At 38.6% G+C, this 24,435-nt stretch overlaps 1 protein-coding gene across 2 annotated transcripts in view; it reads left to right on the top strand.

Annotated features, from left to right (window-relative positions):
- Window positions 1–24,435, top strand: part of ZNF451 (zinc finger protein 451) — a 90,950-nt gene that overhangs the window by 56,229 nt on the left and 10,286 nt on the right. For both annotated transcript variants that reach the window (XM_081245460.1, XM_081245459.1), the window contains exons 11-14: window positions 1,505–1,648; window positions 6,100–6,230; window positions 7,127–7,313; window positions 16,308–16,376. In XM_081245460.1, coding sequence (XP_081101586.1) covers window positions 1,505–1,648; window positions 6,100–6,230; window positions 7,127–7,313; window positions 16,308–16,376 — 531 coding nt within the window. The remainder of the gene's footprint in view (window positions 1–1,504; window positions 1,649–6,099; window positions 6,231–7,126; window positions 7,314–16,307; window positions 16,377–24,435) is intronic.

The raw sequence follows: 24,435 nt of genomic DNA, 5'->3' as shown, positions 1-24,435 counted from the left end.
CTGAAAGTCAGATTTGAAAGTTATCCTGCACGTTACTGTCATTTAGATTTAAGTTCAATAAAAAGATAAATCAGGTGAATTCTTTTTATTTCTATTTTGACCTTATTCTATAAGTATGAGAAGTTTTAAAGGTCACTTGAGAATTTGTAAATTTTTGTTACCGTCTTCGGAAGCAAAGCTTTTACTTAGAGTTAAAATAGCAATTAGAAGTCGAGTTGTTAAGTAGTAGCAAGAAACCAGGCTGACAACTGAGGTATGGATCCCCTTGTCTGTGCTTACTCTAGGCTTCCCTTCTTCTATGATAAGATTAAGGAAGTTAGAAGAGTGCAGTGTTTTCATTTTGTTTAGAAGTAAATTGTTTTCTTTAGAGTATAATTTTAAGTGTATATTCTTTTAAAGATTAACTCTTCATAAGTTATACAATGTCGAGTGGAAAAAATGAAATATGTGAGTATTTTGGTTCATAAAATATGTTTATAAACTACTGAGTTTTTATAGGCTTGCTCTGTAGCACATGTAGATCTCAGCATTGCCTTTAGTCACGGCATGTTTTATGTGAGAAATGATTAAATGACATACTGTTGATCCATTCAACTCGATGTCAAACAGTGAAACCGTGGTCACACTATTTTATGTTCTGTTGTTTTCCTTTTGCTCTTGTGATTGCTTTTGGGGGATTTGTGTTGGTCTGTGTCTAATAGGAGGTCATTGTTGTATCTATTACTTAGTATTTTAAGAAGACAGATAAGAAGATGGGTGGTTTGGAAATGGGAAGATGGCAGTCTCTTTCTGAGGGAGTCTGTAGTAGGTGGAGTAGAAGCTATCCATTTTAAAAATAGTATAAACATTTAAGGCTTGCATTGCTACCACTCGAAACTGTAAGGCCCTGTCAAGGTGGAAGGTATGAAAGAAGGGAAGAGGAGGGAGAACAAGAGTTGCAGATGGTGGGAGGTGAGAGGCCCTGACTTGACTGAGGAAGAGGTGTCCTTGGTGGGAGGAGCACCGGGCCCTGTTTTGCACGAGTCACAGGAGCCTCTTGTGGGCTGTCTCGTGTCTGCTTTCGGGTGTGTGAGCGCAGAGCCAGAGGGCTGCTGATGAATCAGTCTACATTAGGAAAAGAACAAACTCCTGGTGGCAAGAAAGTTCTTAGCAAGTAACCCTGAAAGTTTATTTTGATGGATGGTGCAAATTTTTAGTTATTTAGCCTTAAAACTTGGTCTTACATATCTTCCAGTACACTAATTTTTTAAAAAACTTCCTTTTATAAGTGACTTTTAAAGAAAGCCAGGATCAATGGTACACATTTGTAGAAAGGATAATCATTTCTGAAATATTCAAAATATTTCTTATCTGATATAAATATATTGTGTCATATATAGGTTTGGATTTCACGACATGGTTTAGATAGAAGTAAATAACATGCAAGATTAATATTAAGTTGACAAATTAAAAAGTTTTTAGCTAATTCTTATCAAATTCATGTCGATGTTTCTCTCTTCTTCAGATGAAGAGGTTGTTGAGCTCCCAGACTTGGATTACCTGCGAACCATGACTCACATAGTCTTTGTAGACTTTGATAACTGGTCCAACTTTTTTGGTCATCTACCAGGGAATCTTAACCAAGGAACATTTATTTGGGGCTTTCAAGGTATGGTTAATAAGGAACACATTTGAGACAACCTCCCTTTTTTTCCCCCTTAGAATATGATTTGCTTTAAAAGGGCTCCTTTTGAACTTTCCTGAATAGAAGATAGGAACATAATTGGAATTTTGTCACTTTGCATTATAATTACTCTGCTAGAATATTTTTCTCTTTACATTTCTCTGTGGTAAATATTCGCTCTATCTGGTGACCCACAGTTTGTGGATCTTTAGATACAGATTGAAAGAGCCTTTATTCAGTACCTACAATGCACCAGATACTGTACTTGGTACTAATGCATGCTTACTGATTGTTATAATTTTCTCCCTTTAAAATACAAGGAAGTAGGCTGAGAAGTTTATTTTTTACAAAGTACAAAAATAATAAATAGTAGAGTTAGCTTTCAAACTTGGGCCTCATGACTACAGGACTAGTGTGTTTTCAACATAAATGCCTCTTCAGTTCATCCTTACTGTTCATAAATGTGCATCTTCACATAACTCTCCCTTCCAAGTACTAACCAGGCCCAACCCTGCTTAGCTTCCAAGATCAGATGAGATCGGGTGCATTCAGGGTATGGCCGTAGTCTAAATCTCTTTAAAAACCATTGACCAAACCTGGGAGAGAGACTCCTCTTTGATCAACTGAGGCTTAGTACAGTGAGCCTCTGATGTACAGGCATCCCTAGGAGATACTGCGGGTTCAGTTCTAGACCACTGCAAGTCACATGAATTTTTTGGTTTCCCAGTGCATATAAAAGTTATGTTTAGGGCTTCCCTGGTGGCGCAGTGGTTGAGAGTCCGCCTGCCGATGCAGGGGACACGGGTTCGTGCCCCGGTCTGAGAGGATCCCAAATGCCGCGGAGCGGCTGGACCCGTGAGCCATGGCCGCTGAGCCTGCGCTTCCGGAGCCTGTGCTCCGCAACGGGAGAGGCCACAGCAGTGAGAGGCCTGCATACCGCAAAAAAAAAAAAAAAAAAAAAAGTTATGTTTATACTATACTGTGGTCTATTAAGTGAGCAACAGCATTATGTCTAAAAGAAGTCTTAATTAAAATATACCTTGGGACTTGCCTGGTGGCACAGTGGTTAAGAATCCACCTGCCAATGTAGGGAACATGGGTTCGAGCCCTGGTCCAGGAAGATCCCATATGCCGCGGAGCAATTAAGCCCATGTGCCACAACTACTGAGCCTGCACTCTAGAGCCCGCGAGCCACAACTTTTGAGCCCAAGTGCCACAACTACTGAAGCCTGCGCCTAGAGCTCATGCTCCACAACAAGAGAAGCCACTGCAATGAGAAGCCTGCGCACTGCAACAAAGAGTAGCCCCTGCTCACCGCAGCCAGAGAAAGCCCACAGACAGCAACGAAGACCCAGCACAGCCAAAAAAAAAAAAACCTTATTGTTAAAAAATGCTAACCATCACCTGAGCCTTCAGTGAGTCGTAATCTTTCTGCTAGGTGAGGGTCTTGCATCCATGCTGATGGCTGCTGACTGATCAGGCTGGGGGTTGTTGAAGGCTGGGGTGGCTGCGGCAGTTTCTTAAAATAAGACAACAATGAAGTTTGTTGCATCGGTTGACTCTTCCTTTCATGAATGATTTCTCTGTAGCATGCAATGGTGTTTGATAGCATTTTACCCACAGTAGAACTTTCAGAATTGGAGTCAGTCTTCTCAAACCCTGCTCCTGTGTTATCAGCTAAGCTTATGTAATATTCTAAATCCTTTGTTGTCATTTCAACAATCTTCACAGCATTTTCACCAGGAGTGCGTTCCTTCTCAAGAAACTACTTTCTTTTGGCTCATCCATAAGAAGCAACTCCTCATCCATTCAAGTTTTATCCTGAGATTGCAGGAATTCAGTCACATCTTCAGGCTCCAGTTCTAATTCTAATTCTCTTGCTGTTTCCACCACATTTGCCGTTCCTTTGTCTACTGAATTCTTGAACCTCTCAGAGTCATCCATGAGGGTTGGAATCAACTTCTTCCAAACTCCCGTGGATGTTGATATTTTGCCTTCTTCCCATCTTCCCAATCATGAATGTCCTTCATGGCATTTAGAATGGTGAATCCTTTCTAGAAGGTTTTCAATTTACTTTGCCCAGATCCATCAGAGGAATCACTATTGATGGCAGCTATAGCCTTACAAAATTTATTTCTTAAATAATAAGACTTGAAAGTCAAAATTGCTCCTTGATCCATGGGCTACAGAATGAATATTGCATTAGAAGACATAAAAACAAAATGAATCTCATTGTACATCTGCATCAGAGCTTTTGGGTGACCAGGTGCATTGTCAATGAGCAGTAATATTTTGAAAGGATTCTTCTGAGCAGTAGGTCTCAAATGTGGGCTTAAAATATTCAAGAAACCATATTATAAACAGGTGCGCTGTCATCCAGGCTTTGTTGTTCCAGTTATAGAACATAAGCAGGGTCAATTTAGCTTAATTCTTTTTCTTTCTTTTTTTAAAAAATAAATTTATTTATTTATTTGCTTATTTATTTTTGGCTGCATTGGGTCTTTGTTGCTGCATGCGGGCTTTCTCTAGTTGTGGTAAGCAGGGGCTACTCTTCATTGCAGTGCATGGGCTTCTCATTACAGTGGCTTCTCTTGTTGCAGAGCACGGGCTCTAGGCGCACGGGCTTCAGTAGTTGTGGCATGCGGGCTCAGTAGTTGTTGCTCGCGGGCTCTAGAGCACAGGCTCAGTAGTTGTGGGTCATGGGCTTAGTTGCTCCGCAGCATGTGGGATCTTCCGGACCAGGGATTGAACCCGTGTCCCCTGCATTGGTAGGCGGATTCTTAACCACTGCACCACCAGGGAAGTCCTAGCTTAATTCTTAAGGGCCCTAGGATTTTCAGAATGGTAAACGACCGTTGGCTTCAAGTTAAAGTCACCAGCTGCATTAGCCCCTAACAAGAGAGTCAGCCTGTCCTTTGAAACATTGAAGCCAGGCATTGACTTCTCTCTATCTGTGAAACTACTAGATGGCATCTTCTTCCAATAGAAGGCTGTTTTGTCTACACTGAAAATCTGTTGTTTAGTGCAGCCACCTTCATGAATTATCTTAGGAATTATCTTCTGGACAACTTGCTGCAGCTTCTACATCAGCACTTGCTGGCTCACCTTACACTTTAATGTTACGGGGACGGCTTCTTTCCTTAAACCTCATGAACCAACCTCTGCTAGCTTCAGACTTTGCTTCTGCAGCTTCCTCACCGCTCTCAGTCTTCATAGAATTGAAGGCAGTTAGGTTCTGGCTCTGGATTGGGCTTTGGCTTAAGGGAATATTGTGGTCGTTTGATTTTCTATCCAGAGACTCAGACTTTCTCCATATCAGCAATAAGGTGGTTTCACTTTCTTGTCATTCATTTGTTCACTGCAGTAGCACTTTTAATTTCCTTCAAGAACTTTTCCTTTGCATTCACAGCTTGGGTAACTTTGTGGTGCAAGAGGCCTAGCTTTCAGCCTGTCTTGGCTTTTGACATGCCTTCCTCACTAAGCTTAATCATTGCTAGCTTTTGATTTTAAAAAACGTGAGACTCTTCCTTTCACTTGGACACTTAGAGGCCATTGTAGGGTTATTAATTGGCCTAATTTCAATATTGTGTCTCGGGGAAAAGGGAGGCGGGAAGGGAGGGGAGAAAGACGGAGGAAGGGCCAGTCGGTGTGGCAGTCAGAACACACACAACATATTTATCAGTTAAGTTTGCCATCTTGTATGGGCATGGTTCATGGCACCCCCAAACAATTACAATAGTAACATCAAAGATCACCATAACAAATAAAATAATGATGGAAAAGTTTGAAATATTGCGAATATTAACAAAATGTGACACAAAGTTAACAAATGCTGTTGGAAAAATGACGTTGATGAGCTCCCTCAATGCAAGGTTGCCACCAACCTTCAGTTTGTAAAAAACACAGTATCTGCAAAGCACAGTAAAGCAAAGTGCAGTGAAACAAGGTATGCATGCCATGTTTGACAGGAAGCAGCATATAAAGAAGAGGATTAGGATTTAAGATAGAAACATGCTGACCTGTAAGGTAGTCAGTACAACCTCTTAGTAAGTCCAGCTTTCCTGATTGCCCATCATTTTTATTCACTGAGCAGCCTTGACATATTTGTAAAAAAACCACTAATGCGTACATTCATATAGAACAACAGCAGGCAAAGAATTTTCATGCACATTACTTTTGATTCTGCTTAACATCCCTGTGAGTTTTCAGATTAATAGGCAGATTGGGGAAGTCGGTCTACTTCCCCAAGATTTAAGCAACAACCTGGTGTTACCTGCACGAGAACTGCCTTGTTCTGCCTTCTAATCTGGTACTTTTCCTCTAGAAACATTTTTTTCTAGTATTTATTTTTCCTTATAGAGTTTTCAGTTGTATCTAGTGTTCTGTTCTTTTTCTCTTGTTTGACTCATCATTTATGCCTTTTCTAAACATAATAGGAGGAAACACCAACTGGAAGCCTCCCGTCAACTGTAAGATCTATAATTACCTGAACAGGATTGGTTGCTTCTTCCTTCATCCTCGCTGTAGTAAAAGAAAAGATGCTGCTGATTTTGCCATATGTATGCATGTGAGTCATTGTTTTATTCAAAATCAGATGTGAAGCTAGGACCCATTTGGATTTTTTCCCCTCTTGAATCATAATGACACTGTAGATTCCTTTTCAGTGTTGTGCTTTTTGTATAAAACCTTTTGCATCAGGTTCTACTTATGACTGTTGAGGGCAGGAACCCATAGCATGTGTTTACTGCTTCATCCCCAGTTCCAGCAGACTCTCAGCTACTCATAGTAGACCCTCAGCTATTTCTAGAATAAATTATCAGGAGATGACACTCCTTGACGCATGAGGCACTTTCACATTTTAACATCTCTGAAATGGGGGGGCATCATAGCAGTCACTGTTGACCCAGATGGAATTTGCATTTGCTTCTGTCTCTGCTAGTCACCTGGAGAAACAACCCACCTGAGACCCAGTTTAAATTAAATTCTCTGCTTAAGGGTTTCTGTCACACTGATTCTCTGCAAACTTGTTGACTGCTGCTTATGTTTTAAACCACAAGATAGTTTCTTTTTCCATCTAGCCAGTTCTAAGATTGAGTTATGCAAATTACTTTGCTTACCTTTTCTCTATGGCAGATTCATTTTTTATTTACCCTTAGGTTGAGCGCGTAGCCCTGTTAGTGTTCCACCTTTATGTGGGGGCCTCCTGCTATACTCTTTTTGGCTTTTTTTTTCTTTCTTTCTTAGTGACATAAAAGAGCTTATCTTATAATTGACAGCATTTTATATTTGATTAAATATGATATATTTCATTTATGAACGAGATCTTTATATCATGCTTTGGTGGGAGCAAGGGAACAAGCTAAATACGCGTTTCTAGGTATGTGTTCATTCTGAAATAGCTGTAACTTGACTGGAAGCTCAGATGCTGATTTTTATGAACTTGTGCCATTTTTTCCAACTTAGGCTGGCCGTCTGGATGAACAGCTGCCCAAGCAGATTCCTTTCACCATCCTCTCAGGAGATCAAGGTTTTCTGGAGCTAGAGAATCAATTTAAGAAGACTCAGAGGCCAGCACATATACTCAACCCTCACCACTTAGAGGGAGATATGATGTGTGCCTTGTTAAATAGCATATCTGATACCACCAAAGGTATGCAGCTGCAGCCACAGTACAAACTGCCCAAGAGGAAGAGACTTCACTTCACTTATTGATGAGAAACCATTAAACTGCTCTGCACTAGTGCCCTGCTGCCTGCTCACTAAACTGCCATGCGCTCATGCTTCTATCATGTTTTTTCTCTTATCTTTCACTTTGAGTGTATTAGAAGGAGAATGAATTCATAATATTTTAGAGCCCATTTTTAATCTAATGGATAAAATTTATATTCATATATTTAAAATATATACTTATGGTTTGAAATATGCTAGTATAGTTTTGTAAAGCTCAGAATCCAGATCTTCATTTCATTTATAAAATTCTAAATTTATCTTCAGTTTTTCAGAAAGCAAAGTGCTTATAGGAGAAACCAGAAAGCAATAAATGCTAATATGGCAATACCAAAAAATAAAAAAATAAAAATTTAAGAGGTTGACAGTGACAAAATGATGCCCTGAGAGATCTTTATTGCCTTGAAGGGCTAGGCACCCCCTGTCCTACACTCTTCTCTGCCTTTCTGAGATTGTTCAATGAAAGGGCATGCTGATGTCCAATTTCACTAACCAGTATTTAAGAAAGGATGTAATTCTAGGGATCCAGATGGGTTTTTGTTTTTGTTTTTGTTTTTGTTTTTGTAATTTCTGAAATGTGGGTAGGAGAGAATAAAAGAGTAATTTTTAAATATCCTAATAATTTGCAGCCATGTATATGGTTTGAAGGTATTGATGAATGACCTCAATGAAAAACTGACTACTTTTTGGAATTTTTATTATATGCCTTTAAATTGTCCAAGTGTGCTCTCCTCCTAGCTATTTTCTTCTTTCTACATATATAGAGCCACATTTTGATTGAAGATCTATTCTGAAGAACTTTACTCTAACCATTCATTGCGTTGGATCAATTCACTTCTGCAAAGTTAGGAACCATTAAGCTACTGGCACAGTTGGCGCTCTTTAAAGAAAAATCAGCTCTGTTTTGCATATTTATGTCATGATTTAGTACTGAATTTTGTCTTCCTATTCTGTTTTCATTCACTTGCTTTTTCTGTCTGTGCGGGTTTTTTTCTTTTCTTCCTTTTCTTAAAATTTTTAATTAATTTTTTTTATTGGAGTATAGCTGATTTACAATGTTGTGTTAGTTTCTGCTGTACAACAAAGTAAGTCAGTTATACATATACATATATCCACTCTTTTATTTATTTATTTATTTTAAAAATATTTATTTATTTGGCTGTGTGGGGTCTTAGTTGCGACATGTGGGATCGTCATTGCAGCATACAGGCTTCTCTCTAGTTCTTTAGTTGTGGTGTGTGGGCTTCTCTCTAGTTGTGGTGTGTGGATTTTCTCTCTCTAGTTGTGGCCCACGGGCTCCAGGGCGCGTGGGCTCTGTAGTTTGTGGTACGTGGGCTCTCTCGTTGAGGTGCACAAGCTTAGTAGTTGTAATGGGTGGGCTTAGTTGCCCCGCGACATGTGGGATCTTAGTTCCCTGACCAGGGATTGAACCTGCATCCCCCACATTGGAAGGCATATTCTTTACCATTGGACCACCAGGAAAGTCCCTATTCACTCTTTTTAAAATTCTATTCCCATATAGGTCATTACAGAGTATTGAATGGAGTGCCCTGTGTGTCTGTGGCTTTTTTAAACCTCTTTTTCTCCCATTCTTTCACCATTCCTTCCCCGATCCTTAACAACATCTACTTAATATCTTGAAAAATATTTAAATTTTTACCTTTGCTACCTAGGCCAACCCCATTTTCTTCCTCCTATGCTGCTGCTCTAGGGAGCATTTCTTCTGTAATTTAGAACATGAGACTTGTAATGGATTTGCCTTTCTTTCAACTTTATTTGGAATGAGAGCTGCGTATGAGTAGGTCTGCATGGGTATATTAGTGTTGGAGGTAAAGTATAGGTTATTGTTACATACCAATGTTCTTTTCTGAATGTCTCTTACGCTGTAGCCTTTTTTTTTTTTTGACATATACTTTAATTTCCTTTTTCACTCATCAGTGTCATAAACCACTCTATGTCAGAATATAGAATTCTCTAGGTATTTTTTTTTTAAATCATTCATTTGTAATCAGTGCTCATTTGAACTTACTGCTCTTTGGGGGCACATGTATACTTTATTCTGAATTTTTGTGAAATACAGAGACCGTGCAGTACATAAAGAAGGGCATGGTCTTTGATTCGAATACTGACTTTGCTGCTTCTTAGCTGTGCGATTTCAGGCAAGTTACTCAACTTTTTCTGAGTCTCACTTTTCATATCTATAAGGTTGTAAGAATTAGTGATACGTATAGTGTCTAGCATAGCATAGGAAAGATCATAGGTGCTCAGTAAATAGCGGCTATTATTAATTATTATTACTGTAAAAAGGAAATATGGCTTCTAGCCACTATATATTTTTTTAGTTTTTCTTTCCATTCTTTTCATTGTAGTAAAATATACATAAGATTTACCATCTTAACCATTTTGAAGTCTCCAGTTGAGTGGTATTAACTGCATTTACATTGTTGTGCAGCCATCACCACCATCCATCTCCAGAACTCTTTTCGTCTTGCAAAACTGAAACTCCATACCCATTAAACAACAACTCCACACTCCCCTTTCCCCAGCTCCTGGCAGCCACCATTCTGTTTCCTGTCTATGAATTTGACTACCCTGAGTATGTCGTGTAAGTGAAATCATGCAGCCTTTGTATTTTTGTGACTGGCTTATTTCACTGAGCAAAATGTCCTCAGGTTTCACCCATGTTGTAGGCTATGTCATAGTGTCCTTTTTAAGGCTGAATAATACTCCATTGTATGTATATACCCCCTTTTGCTTATCCATTTATCCGTTGATGGACACTTGGGTTGCGTCCATGCTTCATCTATTGTGAATCATGCTGTTGTGAACATGGGGGTACAGACATCTCTTCAAGATCCTCCTTTCAGTTCTTATGAGTATATACCCAGAAGTGGAATTGCTGGATCATATGGTAATTCTATTTCTAATTTATTTATTCATTCATTCATTCATTTATGGCTGTGTGGGTCTTCGTTGCTGCACAAGGGCTTTCTCTAATTGCGGTGAGTGGGGGCTACTCTTTGTTACGGCGCGCGGGCTTCTCATTGTGGTGGCTTTTCTTGCTGCGGTGCACGGGCTCTAGGTGCGCAGCCTTCAGTAGTTGTGGCACGCAGGCTCAGTAGTTGTGGTGCACGGGCTTAGTTGCTCCGCAGCATGTGGGATCTTCCCAGACCAGGGCTCGACCCCATGTCCCCTGCATGGGCAGGTGGAATCTTAACCACTGCACCACCAGGGAAGTCCTATTTCTAATTTTTTGAGAAATCTCCATACTAATTTTCCACATGGACTGTACCATTTTACATTCTCACCAGTAGTGCGTAAGGGTTCCATTTTCTCTGCATCCTTGCTAACAACTGTTATTTTCTGATTTTTGTTTGTTTTTATAGTAGCCATCCTAATGGGTGTGAAGTGGTATCTCATTTTGTTTTTGATTTCCATTTCCCTGATGGTTAGTGACATTGAGCATCTTTTCATGTGCTATAGCCACTACATTTTAAAAGTAATGAAAATTATTAAAATTAAGTGGCCAAAGAAGTGTAGTCTTTAAGTCACATATTTTATTTAGGTCTGGATTTAAAGATGCTTTTATAACTCTAAAATTTAAAAAAATATTATTCTGAATCACAATATGTTCAGATTCAGTTTAAGACAAGTTTTTTTCTTCATGGAAGACTGAAAGGCATTAAACTGCCTGCTAATAAACTTTATAATAAGAAAAATCAAAGAACAGTGACTTTCTTGGGTAACTTTATTCCTTCACTTTTCCTAATAAATGGCTTTGTGAATAGTAGAATAATAGTCTTTGTTAAGAAATGATATTTAATATGTATTGGGACTGAGAAACATCTCTCAGTGTCCACAAATACTGCAGTTCATGTAGGGTCTGTAGTGTAGTTTTGGTTACCACGAGAATGCCAGGGTAACTCCTTTCATCTAGCTTAACCCAGTGTCCTATCTTCAGATCTGACAACCAGTTATTTTAAGGCAGTGTGGTTTGGGGGTAGGCGTCGATGGACCTTTTTGGGAATCTGAAAAAAGCTTTCCAAACCTCTTTCCCCCAAATGGACATGTACAGTAAGTCCTCTACATATGAACGTTCAAGTTGCAAACTTTCAAAGATATAAACGTGTGTTCGCATGTCCAATCGCGTAAGTTAGTTCGCGTGTCTGGCGTACCTTGTCACGTGTGCATCCTCTACAAGTGGTTGTGTTTTTGTGTACTTTACTGTACATTACTGTATAGACTACAGTAGTACAGTATCTTTATTTCAAGCCCAGGATGTCCAGAAGCAAGCGTAAAAGCAGCGGTGATGTAGCTGGTACTACTGTACTTTTCAAGGTACTATATTGTAAGATTAAAAATGCTTTCTTGGGCTTCCCTGGTGGTGCAGTGGTTGGGAGTCCACCTGCCCATGCAGGGGACACAGGTTCGTGCCCCGGTCCGGGAGGATCCCACGTGCCGCGGAGCAGCTAGGCCCGTGAGCCATGGCCACTAAACCTGCGCGTCCGGAGCCTGTGCTCCCCAATGGGAGAGACCACAACAGTGAAAGGCCCGCGTACTGCAAAAAAAAGAAAACAAAAAAAAACACACAAAAAAAACTTTATTTTTTGTGTTTGTTGTTTATGTATTATTTTTGTGAAAAGTATTATAAACCTATTACAGTACAGTATTATATAGCTGATTGTGTTAGTTGGGTACCTAGGCTAATTTTGTTCTTAACGAACACGCTCTTGGAACGGAACTTGTTTGTATGTAGGGGACTTACTGTACGTACAATATCACGTACAGCTTCGGGGATCTGTCATTTCAAGGCTCCTGGTTACCAACCAGCCACCCCACAAACTCTCTTACAAGTAACACACAGAAGTTCTCTCATGTTTTATAAGCAGTGTGATGATTTTTCACGTTTTTAAAATCTCTGCCATAGCATAGACAAATGATACAAGCTTGAACCTCTTATTTCTTTCTAGCTTTTCAGAAATTTTCCATTATTAGGACCATAAAGTGGTTTTATTACTCCTGTGTAGTAAACAGGAAGAATCTGTTGAATAGTGTTGTCAGAATCGATGATCATATGGTATCTTTCTTTTTTGCCAGTTTTTCAGTTAATTGAAAGTTTTTTCAGGAGATACTAATTTCAGTAGAAATAGAGGTATTGGGAAGTTGCTGGCTCCATGTATGAATGTCAGTCATTTGGTCATAAGGTCTTATATCTTTGCTTGGTAGGGAGAGGACAGGTAAGTAGTGCTACTGCTGCTACTTTGTTAGATCTCTGACTTGGTTGGGTTAAATCAGTTACCCTCTCTAGCAAGGTGAGCCTTTATACTAAGTTTGAGATTTGAATGTGTCATGGTTTTTGCCCTTTAAACTCACTCTCCTTCTATGCATCAGGGTTCCAGCACCAACGTTTTGATTACAGCTATGATATATGTGTAAATCCCTGTAGAAATGTGTAAAAATATTAATCTGTCCTGAATTGACACCCTTCGGCCCCTTATCCTTCATCAGTTCTATTTTATATTGTACTCATTTTCACTTTTTAAAAATTTGCCAAGATACATGGATCCTTTTTAGTGATCCTAGTCAGAGGAGTCAGGTAGACTTTTTCTTCTTTTATACTTTTCACACTTTATTCACAAATATGTGTTCATTCTAACTCAAGCCTTATGTTTCAAAGATGCAGATATCACTTGTCATTTCAATGTTGTTTTAAAGAAGTAAAAGGAACTAACCTTTATTGAGGACCTACTGTGTGCCAGCCACCATGCTAGCTGCTTTTTGTATTTGTAGTGTTTGAAGATGTTTAAACATGTTCAAAGAACTTTTGTGTGTTGTTTAATCCTCTTTTCAGCATTGTGAGTTAGGATATATTAGATCGCCGCCTTTCATAGATGAGGGAGCAGAGGCCCAGCAAGGTTCAAATAGCTGCCTGAGGCCACACAGCCATCACCTGTGAAGGCTGAGGCTTTCACTGACACAAAGCTCTGATTTTATTATGTAGAGAATCCATTGTGAATTGTTCGCTCTTACCATGTCCTTGAGGAATGAAGATGAGAAGCTCTGTTGCAGTCTAACGACATTGCAGAGTGTGTGTAGATAAAAATAACATTTAGGAAGATGCTTTTTTTTTTTTTTTTGTAGAAGGTAAAAAGATTTGATTGTGGGTTCTGGTACTTTAAAAAGTAAGCTGATATGTGTCAAGCATAGCCAACTTATCATTGTAAGTTCCCTGGGATCTTTTGTCTTGTAAGTAAACCAAGAAGTGCCATTTTCTTTTCTTCAGACTAGAAATGCAGTCTCAGTGTGAGGGCAGGCTGAGTTAAAGGGACCACGCTAGCACCATTTTTATTTACCCTGTGACGTTGCTCCTGGCTTGTAGTATGCTCTTTGTAAAATAAAATAACTATGCTACGTGTTTTTACTGTCTTGACCATACATTTTAAGGTTTTGTTTATTTGTTTGCTTTTACTTTCCAGAGTGTTGTGTTATTGCACCTACTTCAACCACATGCTTGATGACTGAATTTCTGAGTTGCCATTTTCTACTATTTCATTGGTCACCGCCATTGCTTATATAAAAAAGTTCTCTGGGCTCTTAAAGATCTGTTTATGTAATAGAACTTGCCTTTATCTTGTAGGTTAGTTCAAGAATATTGTTTGCTATATGTAAACGCAGTTTTTAAAAACACAGTTTTGTGTATTCAGTTGTTTATAGTTCTTCAGTAATTAAACATCTTCCTTCCAGTTTTATGTAAAGTTTGAACTTTCCTATAATACTTTTTCTTAGGTAATGCAAGGAGGCACTTGAGCATAGGCTGTTATGAATTAGTGAATTTAAATTGAAAACAGACTTTACTGTGCTTTGACATGATTTTTGTTGAATCTGCACACTGTCCTTGGGCTGTCTGGTTTATGGCCCTGGGACTTTGTTATGTCTGTTTGTGTCTTCATTTTGGAATGAATGGGATGGAGGCATTAAGTATGGTTGGTACCAATTATACAGGTTTTTTTTTTTTTTTTTGCGGTACGCGGGCCTCTCACTGCCGTGGCCCCTCCCATCTCGGAGCACAGGCTCCGGACACGCAGGCCCAGCGGCCATGGCTCACGGGCCCAGCCGCTCCGCGGCATGTGGGATCCTCCCAGACCGGGGCACGAACCCGCGTCCCCTGCATCGGCAGGCGGACTCCCAACCACTGCGCCACCAGGGAAGCCCCAATTATACAGGTTTTTAAAGCCATCTTAAAAATTGAACATACTAGTTCACCCATGCTGTGAAAGTGTAGGTAATTGAAGCAGTGGCATGCCCTATATGAAATAGTAGTTGAACCTAATTCTAAGCATCTATCTACCTGCTTGCTCAGCCTGTTGATGAGACTATATAGGTTGTTGCTTTGGGCATCATCCTAAAAATCTATATGATACAGTTAATTCTGTGCAAGGTACTGAAAAATAGGGAGAAAAATTCATGATTTTCTCTGTTCTACAGGTGGGGCTGATTGAGGCAAACAAAACCTTTAAAAACTTTTTACAACCTAGTGTCAAGCTAAACCTTATGAGTCAAACCTGCAGTTTTGCCTTAGGTCTTGGTTGCCATAATGAATTGTTTAGGCCAGTTACCACATGCTGCTTTTGACTGGCCTTGACTTTGAATTGTAATAAAAGAAACCTTGGGTATTTTCTCTTTGTTCCTAATGTTTTAAGACTAAAGTTTTTGGGCTTCTCTGGTGGCACAGTGGTAGAGAGTCCGCCTGCCGATGCAGGGGACACGGGTTCGTGCCCCAGTCCGCGAAGATCCCACATGCCGCGGAGCAGCTGGGCCCGTGAGCCATGGCCGCTGAGCCTGCGCGTCCGGAGCCTGTGCTCCGCAATGGGAGAGGCCACAACAGTGAGAGGCCCGCGTACCGCAAAAAAAAAAAAAAAAAAGACTAAAGTTTTTGTTCTTCAAATTGTAAATGTAATGTTTTATTTCACTAAAACACAGCTTGAAATATTTGAAGTAGTAGGTGTATATAACATATTGTAGAAAAAGCAATAGTTTTATTGCTGGAATAGCAAAAGGTGACTCGTGATAAATTTTTGCAGCAAAGGAATATAAGAGAAATATGGTGGGTTTTATTTATAAACAATGATATATTGATAAAATTTTAAACGTATATTTTAAGTTTTTATATATTTTCACAGAAGTAAATATGTCCATGTGATTTGTATTGAATACACAATCAGGGTTATTTAAACCCTGATTCAGTCACTCTGATAGAAATTGATTTAAATGTAGTTAAGGTGAAAAGCCAAATACTGTGTCCCTGATGGTACCGCGTTCATATTTTAAGTGACTTTTGTAATACCCGGTCAGTCATGTCATTATTTTAAAGCCTTAGGTCTCTCAGTAAGCATATAAGCCATCAAGTGAGTTTGTGCCATGCAGAGACACTGTTAATATAAATCTATGGTCTCTATAGAGATGAATGCGTATGATTTTCAAAATACAGGAGAATTTTATCTGTCATCATTAAAAATCTTTTAAAGATGATTTCATGCAAATGAAACTTTGGAGTTTATTTGCTAGATCCAAATAAACATACTAGCTTTTTAAAATTTACAGTTTTTTAAAATATACTAGGATTTTATATTTCCTCAACATGCAAAAAGAACTTTTTCAAATAATTTTTTGAATATGGAGCCAAAATCAAATTGCCTATTTCATTCATTTTTATTTTTTTCTCAATTTAAGTAATATTATTTGGTAAGCATTAAAAACACACAAACCTCTAAGGAAAGTTGTGTAATACTAATGGATTGTAATTAGTAAGCTTGGGTATTGGAGAAGTCATTGAAAGTCATATTGTCTTAGAATATATAAATTATGGCACAATAACTTTTTCAGAAGTACATTTGCATTTATTGATTCTTCCTTACAGAATGTGACAGTGATGATAACCTGGGTATGAAGAGTACTTCAATGGGAGAAGAATTCAGATCCACAGAAGGTAACCTAATCCCTTCCTGACTGTATCTGTATGTTTTTTTAAAATTTCTCCCTCTTTCACTTCATCCCTCCTACCACTGAGTATAAAAAAAAAAAAAATTTGTTCTCTCATTTAAAGGATAGTTTGCGTTTCCTCGTGTAAGATGATTTAGGGGCTAAAACAGGAATCAGCCAGTCGACTGCCTGGTTTTGTAAATAAGGTTTTATTGGAGCTCAGCCACACTCTGTTGTGTAAGTATTGTCTTTGCTGTCGCTTTGACATTGCAAGAACAAGGGTGAGTAGTTGTGATACAAATGGTATAGATCCTCCCCCACCCCACAACCAAGCCTAAAATAAATATTTTCTGACCCTTTGCAGAAAAAGTTGCTGTCCCAGGGATAGGAGAAGATTTTGGTGTCCTAATTTTTATTTATTTTGAGTAGTATTAAATTAAGAATATTAAAGTTATGCAGTAGAACTGTGAAAGCAAGCACGTACATCTGAATATTAATGGACTTTTAAAATAAATTAATTATGTTTCCCTCCTCTTAAAGGAAAAGGTATTTCCTTCCATAGGTTAAAGAGAACTTTTTATATTACTTCACATCAAATCATTTACTTGCTGTACCACTATTTGGTTGTGACATAAGTCCAGTTTTTACTATGGTTTTTCCATAACAGACTGTGCTTTTTAATAACCCTGGGGGGAAATGAAACAACAGATTTTGGAAAATACTTGAACCTTCACTAAAGTAGTTGAAACTTTTATATTGGCATCTTTGACATTCAAGGATGACAGTAGGAGTCATAGTATAGTTCCAGTGTAGTATTTGTTGGTGGAGATTTGAGAGTGGAAATGTGTAATTAAGGAGGGAAACGTGGCAAAACAAGCACACACAGAATGGCCACCTGGTTTGTTTCTGCGCGTCTCCTTGCACTCTCCTAGAGGGCAATTAGTCTGACTAGGAGCACACTGGATCTTCGTGCTATCTGGGGTTGGAAATTTCAGTGTGGCAGTGGAACTGATTCATCCATTCAGTGAAGTAGAAGACTGATCTTTCTCTCTTATAGTCAAATTTCACTGGTTAAACAAAGTTGGCAGTAAATCTACAGCCTAATTGGAAGCAAGTTTTCTGACCAACTTGTTTTCCCAACATGATCTTGCAAGGTCTGGCTCAATGCTTAGCAGCCACATAATGGTGAGTTAAACAGGTGAAAGAACATTTTGTGAGTTTTAAACAAAAACTGCCAGCTAAGTTGTTTATCAAGGCCATGAAAAGATGAACACCATTGAGCATCTAAGTAGTTCAGACTTTGCAACCTTCATTTACTACCCGTGACTAATCCCGTGGAAAATGCCAAACAAAATTATAACTTTTAAATAACCACACTTGAGAAACCTCCACAGTTCTGTGGGCTCCTAGCTAACCCAGGAAATCTGAGATGTGTATAAATGAATATGTACCAGAATTTCTAGTGTTTTGTTATCTATGTAATACATTTTATGGTTGGGAGATTTTGAGAGTTTTTACATCTTTATCATGTCTTAGTTTGGAAAAAGGATTACCATTAATGGATTCAAGAAAAGATACTTCAAACTTTTAACTAGTTGTTCTATGAAGTAAGGACATAATGCTCTAATTTCAAGAAAAATCAAAGTGGTGTTACATGTGTGTTTTCTTTCATTTCCTGATGCTTTATGTAAAATGAGTGTGAGAAGCACATAGTGTTCCACTTGTAAGTTAGGGAGTGTGGCCTCCTCTGTACTTGCCTCTAATACCTTCCTTTCCCCCTTCTTTTCCCCCAACAAGAACTAGCTCAAATACCATCTCTTAGGTTGAACCATATAGAATTACCAATTTTGTAGACAATTTTGTTTGATCAGTGCCTCTTAGATCTTCCATTTTTAGAGAGAGCTACCCACTACCACTCCTAGAATCCCTCCAATTTAAACATTTTTTTTGGTTTGCATGTCTCATCCCCACCAGACTATGAGCTTCTCAAGGAGTAGGATCATGTTTCATTTATCTTTATTTCAACAACACCTAGCACAGTGTTTAGCACTAAATGATTGTTGAATGAATAAACTTATAACATATTAGAGCTACCAGGACCCATCTCCCTATAACTGAATAAAGGAAATTAAGACAGAGGCCATTTGGCTGGGAGAATATTGGGTGATTTTGTTGACCCTGCACCATGGGAGCAAAGTGATGTTCTAGTCTAGACCTAATAGCAAAACTCAAAAAAGTATAAATAACTTCTCAAATCTCTTCTCATTCCTTCCCTTCCCAACACAACACTTTAAAAGCCTGACAAATGGGTGGCAAAAAGCAGGATCAATTTGCTTGTGATTTTTTTGCCTTGAGGAAAGGCAGTTTCTCTTGTTGCCCCGTCTCCCCCCACCATGATTTATCTCCAGTCTTCTGTCTCATTCTTTGTTGTTCTCTGTAGACCAGTATCAGATTGTAACTACCCAAGTCAATCATAAAGGTCCTATTTTATCTCAGCTCTGCTGCTTACAAGTTATATAATATTGTGCAAGTCCCTTAACTTCACTGTGTGTCAGTTTCCTCAGGAATACTAGTATACCTACCTTACTAGAGTAGCCTGGCACATGGTAAGCAGTGTATGTATTGGTTGCTGCTGCTGTTATTGTGATTTATTTATTTATTTATTTTTGGCCACACAGCTTGCAGGATCTTAGTTCCCTGACCAGGGATTGAACCTGTGCTTTTGGCAGTGAAAGTGCAGAGTCCTAACCACCAACAAGAGAATTTCCTATGATTTTGATCATTATCATTAGTCACTGTTACCTGCATCTAAGGTGTGCTCTGGAAGTATGCACACTTAACAGAGGTATTCTGACTCAAATCCTTGGAAAAGAAAGAAGACAGCATTATGTGGATGATTGCCAATGCAAAACAATCTTTCTGTAAATGTCAGCAATTTGCCTTAGAGTTCCTTCAATTAATAGCAGTCATCAATATAATTATTAATATTATAATACAACATAAACAGTAAAACTCTATACTGTGGCCAGTTTAAAGAACAAAGAAAGGATAAGAGACTAGTGTGTTCAGTTTTTACTTCAATTAATGCTTATGAAAAATCTAATACTTTGAAAACTGCTCTTAATCCTAACAACTTATGAGAGTCAGAATATTCTCCTTATTTTACATAAAAACTTAGTCTTCCAAACATTAATTTGTCTTCAGATTCACAGTCTCAAAATGGAGTATGGTTCGATATAGGTCTTCTAACTCCTATTACTGGGTTCTTTCTTATTTTGTCATATTACCTCTTTTTCAAAGAGTGAAATTAAGGCAGAGAGAAAAGAGAATAAGAGAAACATAGACTTAGACATATAAAAGAAAAACAAGGACATATTTGCCATAAATGTTCTTTATTTCTTCATATAGATTTGAGTCACTGTCTAATGTCCTTTCAGTTCAACCTGAAGGATTCCCGTAGCATTTCTTGCAGGGCAGATCCGCTAGTAACAAACTCCTCTAGCTTTGTCTTGATTTCTTCTCCATTCTTTCTGGATATAGAATTCTTGCTTGACAGTTTTGTTTTTGTTTTCCCTTTCAGCAGTTTAAATATATCTCAGTGCCTTCTGGTCTCTGTGATTTCTGATGAGAAATAAGCTGTTAGTGTTATTAAAAATTTTACATGTGATGAGTTGCTTCTCTCTTGCTGTTTCTGTTGATTTTGGCTTTTGACAATTTGACTATAATTTGTCTCAGTGTGGATCTCTTTGAGTTTCTCCTGTTTGGAGTTTGTTGGGTTTCTTGGGTGTGTAGATTCATATCTTTCATCAAATTTGGGACATTTAAAATTTGCTGATTCTTTTTTCTGTCTGCTTAATTTTGTTAAACTCCTTTAATGAATCTTTCATTTTAGTTGTACTTTTCAGCTCCGGAATTTCTATTTGGTGGCCTTTCATAATTCCAATCTCTTTATGATATTCTCATTTTATTCATACATTGTTTTACTGGTTTCCTTTACTTCCTTGTCCATGGTTTACTGTAGCTCCTAGAACATATGTAAGACAGTTGGTTTAAAGTCTTTGTTTAGTAAATTCAATGTCTTAGTGTCCTCGGGGACAATTTAACTCAATTTTTTTCACTTTGAATGGGCTATACTTTCCTGTTTCTTTGTATTATCTGTGTTTTTGTTGTTGTTGAAAATTGGATGTGCAAATATTATAATGTAGTACCTCTGGAAATCAGATTCTACCTTTTCCCCAGAGTTTGCTGTTTGTGATTGTCAAAGGCTGCAGTTGTCCATTTGTTTAGTTACTTTTCCAAACCATTTTTGCAATAACTGTATTTCTTGTCACATCTGGTCATTGAAGTCTCTGTTCCTTTAAGCTTTTGTTCAATTAGTGTTTTAACAGAGATTTCCTTGAATACCAGGAGCTAAACAAAACAAAACAAAACAAAAAACAAGCTCTCTCTGGTTTTGCAGATTGGCTGTGTGCTAGGGTCCTTCAGCATTTAGCCAGGCTTGCACTGAGCCTACAGATCAGCCAGTGGTGAAGGCTTGGTGTCTTCTGAGGTATTTTCTGAGCATGCATCATGTCCTGGGTCCTAAATTCCCCAGTACTCATAGGTGCTTTTGAATGACCTGATTTCCCAAGGAAATTCTCTTCATGGCTTTTCCTCTCAGATATTAAGTGTTCTATTGTATGTCTCAACCATAATCTTTTACCCTAGGCTGTGGGCTTTTAGTTTGTCTTACAGTGTTTCTGAGCAATGCAGGCTGCTTTTCTCCCCTGAGTGGGTTCTGAGCTTTGTAAAATAGAGATGAATGTCTTGTTTCAGTCCTTCAGGTAGCCCCCAGACAGATTAGAACAAACACAATAATTTGTGAGTTCTGCTCTGCTCTGTCTGGAACCAGGGACCAGGGTCCCACACTAGGAGTATGGGCTGCCATCTTTGAGACTGCTGCGGAGGCACAGGGAGGTGGTGAGGAAAGGGCAAGTGAAAATACCATGAGGCTTTCCTACTGCTTTTATTTGTCTTTTTCTTGATTCAGTGTTTGCTTGGTTGCTGTGAATATTTTCCAGACTTCTGACAAAGTTGTTTCTGACAGTTTCTGCTTGTGTTTCAGTGTTTCTGTGGAAGGATGGGTGTTTGGAGCTGCCTACTCTGCCATTTTGTTGTATATTCACTCTAAGACCAATTTTATTTCTTCTTTAAATGTTTCAGAGAATTCACTGGTAAAACCATTTGGGCCTGGAGTTTTCTTTCTGGGGAGTCTTTTAATAAATTTACTGTGCCTACTTCGGCAGCACATATACTAAAATTGGAACAATACAGAGAAGATTAGCATGGCCCCTGTGCAAGGGTAACATGCAAATTCATGAAGCATTCCATATTTTTAAAACTCTTAGAGGAAGACATAGGCAGAACACTCTATGACATAAATCACAGCAAGATCTTTTTTGACCCACCTCCTAGAGAAAGGGAAATAAAAACAAAGATAAACAAATGGGACCTAATGAAACTTAAAAGCTTTTGCACAGCGAAGGAAACCATAAACAAGACCAAAAGACAACCCTCAGAATGGGAGAAAATATTTGCACATGAAGCAACTGACAAAGGATTAATCTCCAAAATTTACTAGCAGCTCAATAACAAAAAAACAAACAACCCAATCCAAAAATGGGCAGAAGACCTAAACAGACATTTCTCCAAAGAAGATATACAGATTGCCAACAAACACATTAAAGAATGCTCAACATCATTAATCATTAGAGAAATGCTAATTAAAACCACAATGAGGGACTTCCCTGGTGGTGCAATGGTTAAGAATCTGCCTCCCAATGCAGGGGACATGGGTTTGAGCCCTGGTCCGGGAAGATCCCACATGCTGCAGAGCAACTAAGCCTGTGCGCCACGACTACTGAGCCTGCGCTCAAGAGCCCGCGGGCCACAACTACTGAAGCCCGTGCGCCTAGAGCCTGTGCTCCACAAAAGAGAAGCCACCGCAATGAGAAGCCCGTGCACTGCAACGAAGAGTAGCCCCCGCTCGCTGCAACTAGAGAAAGCCTGCATGCAGCAACAAAGACCCAATGCAGCCAAAATAAAATAAATAAATTTATGTTTAAAAAATGCATTGAGGTATCACCTCACACCGGTCAGAATGGCCATCATCAAAAAATCTAAAAACATCAAATGCTGGAGAAGGTGTGGAGAAAAGGGAACCCTCCTGCACTGTTGGTGGGAATGTGAATGGATACAGCCACTATGGAGAACAGTATGGAGTTTCCTTAAAAAACTAAAAATAGGGCCTCCCTGGTGGCGCAGTGGTTGAGAGTCCGCCTGCCGATGCAGGGGATACGGGTTCGTGCCCCGGTCCGGGAGGATCCCATATGCCGCGGAGCAGCTGGGCCCGTGAGCCATGGCCGCTGAGCCTGTGCATCCGGAGCCTGTGCTCCGCAACGGGAGAGGCCACAACAGTGAGAGGCCCACGTACCGCAAAAAAAAAAAAAAAAAAAAAAACTAAAAATAGAACTACCATATGACCCAGCAATCCCACTACTGGGCATATACCCTGAGAAAACCATAATTCAAAAAATACATGTACCACAGTGTTCATTGCAGTACTATTTACAGTAGCCAGGACATGGAAGCAACCTAAGTGTCCATCGACAGATGAATGGATAAAGAAGATGTGGCACATATACACAATGGAATATTACTCAGTGCTTAAAAGGAATGAAGTTGAGTTATTTGTAATGAGGTGGATGGACCTAGAGTCTGTCATACAGAGTGAAGTAAGTCAGAAAGAGAAAAACAAATACCATATGCTAACACACATATATGGAATCTAAAAAAACAGTACCGATGAACCTAGTGGCAGGGCAGAAATAAAGACACAGACATAAAGAACAGACTTGAGGACACAGGGTGGGAAGGGAAAGCTGGGACGAAGTGAGAGAGTAGCATTTACATATATACAGTACCAAATGTAAAATGGATGGCTAGTGGGAAGCTGCTGCATAGCACAGGGAGATCAGCTCGATGCTTTGTGATGACCTAGAGAGGTGGGATAGGGAGGGTGGGAGGGAGGCTCAAGAGGGAGGGGATATGGGGGTATATGTATACATATAGCTGATTCACTTTGTTGTACAGCAGAAACTAACACAACATTGTAAAGCAATTATACTCCAAATAAAGATATTAAATAAATAAATAAATAATTTAAAAAATAATTAATATATTTATAGGTAGATTTTGTTTCATCTTGTGTTAGTGTTCGAGAATAGTGTTTTTTAAGAAATTTGTCCATTTTACCTAGATTGTCAAGTGTATCAATGTAAAGTTGTTCATAATAATATTCCTTTATTATATATTTTTTTATTTCTATAGGATCTCTGGTGATATCTTCTCATTTTTTCCTGATATTGGTAATTTTTGTTTTCTCGCTTTCTTGATCACTAACTAGAAGTTTATCAGTTTATTTGGTCTTTTCCAGGAATGAAATTTTTTTAGTTGGTAATTTCTCTCTTTTTGGTCTGCTTTCCACTTCACTGATTTCTGCTCTTTATTATTCCTTTCTTCTACTTTGGGTTTAATTTTCTCATCTTTTATAGCTTCTTAATGTGACACTTAGATTGTTGACCTAAATCTTTTCTTGTTTTCTAATGTAAACATTTAAAGGTGTTTATTTCCCTCTAAGCCAGGGTGAACAAGCTTTTCCTGTAAAATACCAGATAGTAAACATTTTAGGCTTTGTGGTGTCTGTTACAATTACTCAACTCTGCTATTATAGCATGAAAACAGCCCTAAACAATACATAAATGAGTGTGGATGTATCCAGTAAAACTTTATTTACAAAAATTGCTGGTGGACTGGATTTGGCCCACAGACTGTAGTTTGTCAATTCTCTACTTATTGCCGTGTTCCACATCTTTTCATATTGTATTTTTGCTATCAGTTTAAAATATTTTCTGATTTTCCTTATATTTTCTCCTTTGATCTCTTGGCTCTTTAGAAGTATATTGTTTAATTTCCAAATATTTGAATGTCTTATTATTCATTCCTAATTTAATTTTGTTGTGGTAAGA

The sequence above is a fragment of the Mesoplodon bidens genome (genome assembly GCF_964165515.1).
Source record: "Mesoplodon bidens genome assembly, chromosome: 10".
NCBI lineage: Eukaryota > Metazoa > Chordata > Mammalia > Artiodactyla > Ziphiidae > Mesoplodon > Mesoplodon bidens.
The sequence above is the reverse complement of the archived record's forward strand: the minus strand, read 5'-3'. Positions and strand labels throughout refer to the sequence as shown.